The 8,987-nt window shown below is 44.7% G+C and overlaps 1 protein-coding gene across 2 annotated transcripts in view; it reads left to right on the top strand.

The window, feature by feature from the left end:
* The window catches only part of TLN1 (talin 1), a gene marked incomplete in the record, with an annotated part of 33,219 nt that overhangs the window by 11,464 nt on the left and 12,768 nt on the right, over positions 1 to 8,987 (top strand). Inside the window, 16 exon segments of one of the 2 annotated variants that reach the window (XM_072413634.1) lie at positions 272 to 370; positions 1,219 to 1,272; positions 3,328 to 3,495; positions 3,568 to 3,862; positions 4,060 to 4,226; positions 4,299 to 4,427; positions 4,531 to 4,644; positions 5,241 to 5,354; positions 5,600 to 5,734; positions 6,082 to 6,210; positions 6,284 to 6,386; positions 6,544 to 6,752; positions 6,983 to 7,102; positions 7,311 to 7,508; positions 7,852 to 7,991; positions 8,069 to 8,162. In XM_072413634.1, the coding sequence (XP_072269735.1) occupies positions 272 to 370; positions 1,219 to 1,272; positions 3,328 to 3,495; positions 3,568 to 3,862; positions 4,060 to 4,226; positions 4,299 to 4,427; positions 4,531 to 4,644; positions 5,241 to 5,354; positions 5,600 to 5,734; positions 6,082 to 6,210; positions 6,284 to 6,386; positions 6,544 to 6,752; positions 6,983 to 7,102; positions 7,311 to 7,508; positions 7,852 to 7,991; positions 8,069 to 8,162 (2,268 nt within the window). 2 annotated transcript variants of the gene reach the window in all.

Below are 8,987 nucleotides of genomic sequence, written 5' to 3'. Positions count from 1 at the left end.
TCAGTTTTAGAGGGGGGGTGGGGGGGGGTCACACTGATTGATGATCAGGTATGGGGGGGGTCACACTGACTGATGATCGATCAGTTTTTCTGATTTACCCTCCTCATTCCTATGGGAGGGGTAGGGGGGTAAATATTCAAAGCTTGTAATTGGTGTGTTGATTTGATTTTCCTGACATACCAGAGGAGATGTTTCTGTAAATCTATGTAACCCCCAATATATGGAATTATTATTTCTGCCCCCACACACTGACCTATCGCTGTCTCTTTAGCCCCGACAGGTCCTCCTGCAGGCCGCTGGGAATGTCGGTCAGACGAGCGGAGAATTACTCCAGCAGATTGGAGAGTGTGACACGGATCCGCGCTTCCAGGTGAGGCTCCAAATCTCTTCCTATAATCAACGACCCTACCAAATACTGCTCTGTGAAGGTCTGACAGACCCCCGGCATTCCATTGTCTGTAGTCCAGCAGAGTATCCGGAATATGATTCCTACAAATGTATTATCCACTATAAAGCTCTGACACATCAGATCCCCGGTATTCCATTGTCTGTAGTCCAGCAGAGTATCCGGAATATGATTCCTACAAATGTATTATCCACTATAAAGCTCTGACACATCAGATCCCCGGGATTCCATTGTCTGTAGTCCAGCAGAGGATCCGGATTATGGTTCCTTCATCTGTATTACCACTATAAAGCCGATACATCAGATCCCAGGGATTCCATTGTCTGTAGTCCAGCAGAGGATCCGGATTATGGTTCCTTCATCTGTATTACCACTATAAAGCTCTGACACATCAGATCCCAGGGATTCCATTGTCTGTAGTCCAGCAGAGTATCCGGAATATGATTCCTACATATGTATTACCACTATAAAGCCGATACATCAGATCCCAGGCATTCCATTGTCTGTAGTCCAGCAGGGGATCAGGAATTTTCCTACCTTGAATAGATTCTTACCATTCCGTTGTATAGTTGTGATGAGTTCTGTGTTAGTCCGTCTCTAATTTGTACTTTTCCTGGTCCTGCCAAGTAAGAGGCGTCCGCTGGACTACATTAAATCTCTGTGCCTCTTCTTGCTCTCTCTGATCTCCTTTTTCCTCTGATTCTCCCTCACTCTGTTCTCTCCTTCCTCCTCCTCCTCCTCCTCCTTCTTTGTAACGTTTTCCTCCCCCCAGCTTCCTCCGGCAATATTTGTGTTTTTGTGGATCCCTACAGATCTCCGCAGCCAGGGCCACCCGCACAGCAAGCGCACAGCCAGATCACAAAACGGTAATCTGGTGCCCTGGGATCTCTCTGCTTCCTCTGATTGGTGCTGGGATATTGTCTGAAAATTTTCTCCCCTTTCCTGTGATTGGTTGGTGGCAGTGAATCAGTCATTTGAATCATTGAATATTGAACATTGAATCAAGGTCGCAGTGATTGTGCGCATTCACTTCCCTCTCCATTCACCACTGATATTCACCCATGGTTCTATAACTTGTTTTGTAAGTCTGGCTGGTGGAAGGAAGACCTTTCATCTGATTTCTAGGGAGGTTCTGGGGCCCCGCATCTGATTTCTAGGAAGGTTCCGGTTGCCCTTCATCTGATTTCTAGGAAGGTTCCGGGGGCCCTTCATCTGATTTCTGGGGAGGATCCGGGGCCTTACATCTTTTTTCTAGGGAGGTCCTGGGGCCCCCCATCTGATTTCTGGGGCCCAGCCTGAGATCTCTGGAGATCAATACATTCACCAATAGCATTTACCATCCTATCAACACACTTGATGTCCAGAGGCAGCTGAAACCCCTCCCCCCAGTGTGTGAATAAACGTGTGAATATACATAGAACAACGTTACCCCAAGTCACCACCCACAGGATTGGTATGGTGGTACTGATCACCAGGAAAACTAATTCAGCTACCACATCATATCACATCATATAATATTATATCACATCAATATAACATCACATATATCAGTTCACACATCACATACTATACCATATCACATCACATATATCACGTCCTATATTATGTCCTATATTACAACCTATCACATCACATGTTGCCGCCTGCTTCCAATGGTAACTCTGTGCCAGCCTTTAGTAACCATGGTGATGATTGGTGGGCACTGCATAGGGTTCCATGACGACTGGCAATAGGTGATTGGTGGTGAAGTCTTCTCATTACTGATTGGCTGGTTGTTCAGTAATAACAGTCTGAACACCATGGTGGCCACACCTAACGTCTGCTCTCTGATTGATGTAACATTCACTAGGATGAAATGGTTGGTGAATATGAAAAGTTTGCTGGGTCAATTTGGACTCTGCAGTGTACATGATAGAAGAGGTGTGTACCTATCCTCTAATATTTTTGTATTACCCCAAAGTGACTATTAGAAATATAGCTGGGGTATTTGTGGCAAATGAAAGAGTTTATATTACGTTAGTTGTAGTGATCGGCATATGACGCACATAAAAGTTCAGTGAATGCATTTGATATTCAGGTCCATCCCACAAGAGTGAATGTGGGATGTTGGACCTACCGTACATACTAGACAAAGTAATCCCTGACTAAATAAGTAGCGTGGTACAACAGAGGTATGGTCTCATTGCCCGACGCGTTTCGTCTAACGGGCTTCCTCAGGGGATCTGTGCAGTCACCATAATGGGATCTTTCTGAAGTGCCGATAATTTGGGGCTGTTTCTTGTAATGAATTGGGGTGCACTGAGAACCTTTAAGGATCTGATTAGTAATCCCGTCTTCTGGAAATGATTCACTTGCTGCAATTTTCTTCATCTTATTATTATTATTATTATTATTATTATTATACAGGATTTATATGGCGCCAACATATTATGTGGAGAGCAGAGGACCCTGCCCAGAGGAGCGTTATGTGTGGAGTTCCTCAGGTTGGGGATTTCAGGGCCGGGGTGAAATATTGCAATTATTTGTGACTTCGGGTGGATCAGCAATGATGGGGGGATGGGTTTGGGCTGTATTCCTGTGGTACCCATAGAACCCTATATGTGGATGGGCGCATTCACTCAGCTTTTTATTATTGATGGGTTGTGAATGTAAATTTTCCAGCCATTATGATATAGGATAGGCAGATCATGTGCTTTGTGAATCATGTACACATGTTGAATTACTGGTGAATCTCAGGTGAATCCTCAGTAGATTGTGCTCTGACTGAATAATTTTTCTTTTATTCTTGTTTCTCTATAAACCAATTTCTTGGTGGTGGGAAGCTGCCGGTACCCTGATTCTTTCTTAGTGGAGTCTCTGTGTTTTGTATTATCGTTATATTATTATCGTTATATTATTATCTGCCTGTATCCTCTTCCCAGGACATGCTCATGCAGTTGGCCAAGGCCGTAGCGAGTGCAGCGGCAGCTCTGGTGCTGAAGGCCAAGAACGTAGCAGAGAGGACGGACGACGCCATGCAGCAGGGCCAGGTCATCGCCGCAGCCACCCAGTGTGCCCTTTCCACTTCTCAGCTGGTGGCTTGTACCAAGGTGAGATCTGTGGGGGTCTCTTACATCATTCTGCACACAGACAGAGTTTACTCATCATTATTCCCTTCATAGGTTGTGGCCCCAACCATAAGTTCCCCGGTTTGTCAGGAGCAGTTATTGGAGGCTGGAAAACAAGTGGCCAAGTCGGTGGAAGGTTGTGTGGAATCCTCCAAAGAAGCCACTGGAGACCCAGAACTTCTGAAAGCTGTTGGCGTAGCGGCTTCTGCCGTCACCCAGGCACTTAATGATTTACTGCAACACATCAAGAAGAATGCCACCGGTGGCCCTCCCACTGGCAGATATGACCAGGCCACGGATACCATTCTGAATGTCACAGAGAATATCTTCAGTTCCATGGGCGATGCCGGTCAGTCTTCTGATGTTGATTCCTTGTTATCTTGGTGATCATTTTCTGGGCGATTCTAATGGAATGTTAGCTCAGATACTGGTTGTGGTTTGTGGTGTTTTGTAGATCGGGGTTGTACCCATTATTTATGTAATATAGAAATGCCCTGAAATATCACACCATCTGACACTCCACCAATCATCTCTATTGATCTTTAGGTGAAATGGTGCGCCAGGCTCGTATTCTCGCTCAAGCTACATCAGATCTTGTGGGCGCCATCAAGGCGGATGCTGAACAGGAAAGCGACCTGGAGAATTCCAGAAAACTTCTCAGTGCAGCCAAACTCCTTGCTGATGCCACAGCTCGAATGGTGGAGGCCGCCAAGGTGGGTTGTAGCTACAATGGCATCAATCCTGAGAGGTGAATGGGCAATGGTCTGATTATTGTGTTCCTGTAGGGTGCTGCTGCCAATCCAGACAGTGAGGAGCAACAACAGAAGTTGCGTGAAGCTGCGGAGGGCCTGCGCATGGCCACCAATGCTGCCGCACAGAATGCCATAAAGAAGAAGCTTGTGCACAAGCTGGAGGTGCGTGATATCCTGACACCCAATATATAGGATTATAGATTGGAAGGGTGAACAACAATCATGGAAAATCTTATTTACCAATCTGAAATCTTTTCTTTTACAGCAAGCGGCCAAACAGGCAGCTGCCTCAGCAACACAAACCATTGCCGCAGCACAGAATGCCGCATCTAGCAACAAAAACCCTGCGGCTCAGCAACAGCTGGTCCAAAGCTGCAAGGTATGTTATGTGTTCCGTCCTTACATTGTAACAAAATCTGTCCTCTTCATGGCCTCTGTCATAGAACTGATCTGAGCCCGATCCCTAAATTCCTTCCCGTGCTGTCACCATCATCATCATCATCATCATCCCTATATCACCCCATTCCCTATAATCCCTCTGTACATTCCTACCAATCTGTTCCCTATCTCCATCCCTAACCCTATATCACCCCATTCCCTGTAATCCCCGCACCTTCTTACCAATCTTCTCTCTATCCCCCCTATTCCCTCTATTCTTTCCTGTGACTTTCATACTGGCTGCTCATTCTCATACTCCTGCTGCCTTTGTCCCTTCCCTATATCTAATAAAGGTTCTTTGTCTGCTACGCCACACATTCACATTTGGCCACATCTGTTAAATCTTTTTGTATCTCATCCATTGTTTGGTGTCTTGTTGAAGCAGTGATATTTATACTGTTGTTTGATATTTATCATTTCTGTCTGTGAAATTTGATTTGCTGAGACATTGAAGTAGATCTTTAATTATTGCATGTTCTCTATTTGTGCACTTGGAGAACAGTAGTGGTAACATTTGGTTATCCTTTTGTTCTGCAGGTTGTTGCAGATCAGATCCCTATGTTGGTTCAGGGAGTTCGAGGCAGCCAGTCCCAGCCGGAGAGTCCAAGTGCCCAGCTGTCCCTCATCAGTGCCAGCCAGAACTTCCTGCAGGTGCCATGATTATTCCACGTGATATTACTGTGATGTTGCGGTGATATCACAGTAACATCACGATAATATCACAGGAATATCACAATAATGTTACTGGGATGTTGCTGTCATGTTGCTCTTTTATTGTTTTAGCTGTGTGATGCTATAGTTCTCCTATGCGCTATATGTCGCTGTGTATATCCGTGCTGACAACAGCCAATGATTGATCTCCCCTTTCACTGATCCTTTGCTTTCTTTCACTACAGCCTGGTGGTAAATTGGTAGCTGCAGGAAAAGCTGCTGTCCCGACTATCTCAGATCCAGCTTCTGCCATGCAGCTTGGTCAGTGCACAAAGACCTTGGCTGCCGCCCTGGCTGAGCTCCGCACTGCTGCACAAAAGGTAAATGTAATAATTATACGTATTGCTCTATGGTGGGAATATTTGGAGGAATTGTTGGGTGAGGTCTCAATATGGGTATTGAGTCTAGTTATTGCTGGGTAATATTTGGAGGAAGGGTTGGGTGAGGTCTCTGGTTATGGAGTCAGGTATTGCTGGATAATATTTTGAGGAAAGCTTGGGTGAGGTCCCAGTCTGGGTATTGAGTCGGGTATTGCTGGCTAATATTTGGAGGAAGGGTTGGGTGAGGTCTCAGTCTAGTTATTCGGGTTATTGCTGGGTAATATTTGGAGGAAGGGTTGGGTAAGCTCTCTCTGGCAGTGAAATTTATTACATTTTCTCCCTCTCAGGCACAGGAAGCCTGTGGACCTCTTGAGATTGACTCTGCACTAAACCTCATCCGCTCCCTGGAACAAGACTTACAAGAGGCCAAAGCAGCAGCTAGAGAAGGCAAACTGCAGCCACTGCCTGGAGAAACGGTGAAATTCATAATTTATTTTTTATGGTGTGACACTTCTGTGTGTCAGGGTAGTAACAATTGTTCTCTTATAGATGGAGAAATGTTCACAGGATCTGGGAAGCAGCACAAAGGCAGTGAGTTCTGCCATTGCACAACTTCTCGGTGAGATTGTGCATGGAAATGAAAATTACACAGGTAGGTGGAGGTGCGGCTGTAGTTTGGATGTCACAGATCATTGTATTTTCACTAGAATATTTCAACACTGTAGCTGATTATTCTTCTTTTTCTATTTCTGATTTCCCTAAATGTTATCTATTAATCCTCCTCTCTCCCTACTGCTTTGCCCATGCAGGACGTGCTGCCCGTGACGTTGCCCAAGCCCTTCGTTCCCTGGCTCAGGCTAGCCGTGGAGTGGCTGCTACTTCTGGAGACCCAGCGGTACAGAATGCAATGTTGGAATGTGCTGGAGATGTCATGGACAAGGCTGGCAATCTTATTGAAGAGGCTAAAAGAGCTGTGGGAAAGCCAGCAGATGCAGAGGGTCAGCAAAGATTAGCTCAGGTCGCTGATGATTTTTATTACCTTTTTGTTTTGGTTTTCCATTTCAGATTTGTTATGAACCAAACAAATTCGTTTGACTTTACTCTTTGCTTGCTGGAAGACTGGACCCCTGCTGGGGTGGCAGGTTATACCCAGAGATGTCTCATCTCTTTTGTACACACTGATCTAGCCATAGCTGATGTATTTTTAGTAATTAGTGACCTAAATGTAACAATATTATGTCTCCTCAGGTGGCCAAGGCTGTGTCTCAGGCATTAAGTCGCTGTGTCAATTGCCTGCCAGGACAGAGAGATGTGGAGGCTGCTATAAAGAGCATTGGAGAAGCCAGCAAGAAACTCCTGGCTACATCTGTAAGTGAGGAATTTCTCATGTACTCCTCGCCTGTTCCATGTCTTCAGATTCCTTCTATTTGTAAATGACATCTCTGCTGTTCTCGTGTTTGTCCTCCAATTGATTGCCTCCAAATCATTCTCTCCTACCTCACAGACCTCGGCATTCATAACTATTGACTCCACCATCTTTTTTCCTGTCCGCATGTGCTCACTATTATTTCTTTAGTTCCCTCCCAGCACCAGAAGTTTCCAGGAGGCTCAGAGTCAGCTAAACCAGGCTGCTGTTGGCCTCAACCAGTCAGCCAATGAACTTGTGCAAGCTTCCAGAGGAACACCACAGGATCTTGCCAAGGCTTCTGGAAAGTATGGCCAGGACTTCAATGAGTTCCTGCAGGCTGGAGTAGAAATGGCGGGACAGCCCCAGGTATAAAGGATTTTATTGTAGGACACATACAATGGTTCAGCTGCACCACTTTATATCTTGTATTTATATGGTAATTATTGGATGACAATAAACTCCAAGAACCCTAAATGTCTCCAGAGGGTCAGGCTGTGTCTGGAGGAATCGGCTTAGTGGTTTTGTGCTTGTGATTCACCCATGGGTTGGTGTCACATGGCCACATAGCAGTCCAATGTTCCATGTGACAGAGTCCTTCTTTGTGTTCTGGGTGTCGTACAAGTTCATTAGATATATGAGGGATATAAGGTATCGTGTTGCTTCAGATGATGGGTGTATTAGAACTTACCTCTGTCTTCTTCACCTACAGAACAAGGAGGACCAAGCTCAGGTGGTCTCCAACCTAAAAAGCATTTCCCTGTCATCCAGCAAGTTGTTACTGGCAGCTAAAGCCCTTTCTGCAGATCCTGCTGCCCCCAACCTGAAGAGCCAGCTGGCAGCTGCAGCCAGGTGAATGTAGAATGTGAATCTTTATATTATACATTATACTTTCTATATGTTATACTCATAGATCTGTCTGTTCCCAGGGCTGTGACTGACAGTATTAATCAGCTGATGACTGTGTGTACCCAGCAAGCTCCAGGACAGAAGGAATGTGACAACGCTTTGCGTGAGCTGGAGGTAACTTTCTACAGATTGCTAGGACATAGATTGATCAATAAATAGATTGTGATTTCCTCTCCTCCATTAGATCCTTTTAGATGATATCTTCTGCATCACTCACAGATACTTCCCTTAGGGACCTGTATCCTAAACATAGCATTTCCTTTTCATTGTAATCCCTGAAATCTTCACCATTCCAATATTGGCACTGCTCATGTAATCTCTGCAGCAGCAATTGGGAGAATAAATATCAGTATAGACCAGACCAGTGATTTTCAACCACTCTGCCGTGGCACACTAGTATGCCGTGATATTCAGGTGTACCATGGGAAATTATCCATATACCATTGTCGAGTGGCTGTGCTATAGTGACTGGCAATGTAATACTCTTCCATGTCATTGGGTTGCAGTAGATAGCTTAATTGCCTTGTTTATTCTTACAGACAAGAAAATTAGCTAGAATGTGATTTTGTAACAGATTTTATTTGTGGTGTGCCGCATGATTTTTTCAATGTAAAAAATGTGCCGTGGCTCAAAAAAAGTTGAAAAACACTGCACCAGACAGCCAATGGCTCTGCCTGAAATGGGTCATGTGACCATTGGGGTTAGTCCATTGGGGTATAGTTATATATGTATAGTATAGGTATAATGATAGATGTATAGGTATAGTGATAGATGTATAGGTATAGTGATAGATGTATAGGTATAGTATGGGTCTAGTGATAGATGTATAGTGATAGATGTATAGTGATAGATGTATAGTGATAGATGTATAGTGATAGATGTATAGGTATAGTGATATAGGTATAGTGATAGATGTATAGTGATAGATGTATAGTGATA

The sequence above is a fragment of the Pyxicephalus adspersus genome, chromosome 6 (genome assembly GCF_032062135.1).
Source record: "Pyxicephalus adspersus chromosome 6, UCB_Pads_2.0, whole genome shotgun sequence".
NCBI lineage: Eukaryota > Metazoa > Chordata > Amphibia > Anura > Pyxicephalidae > Pyxicephalus > Pyxicephalus adspersus.
This window is presented reverse-complemented; position numbering and strand designations above follow the sequence as displayed.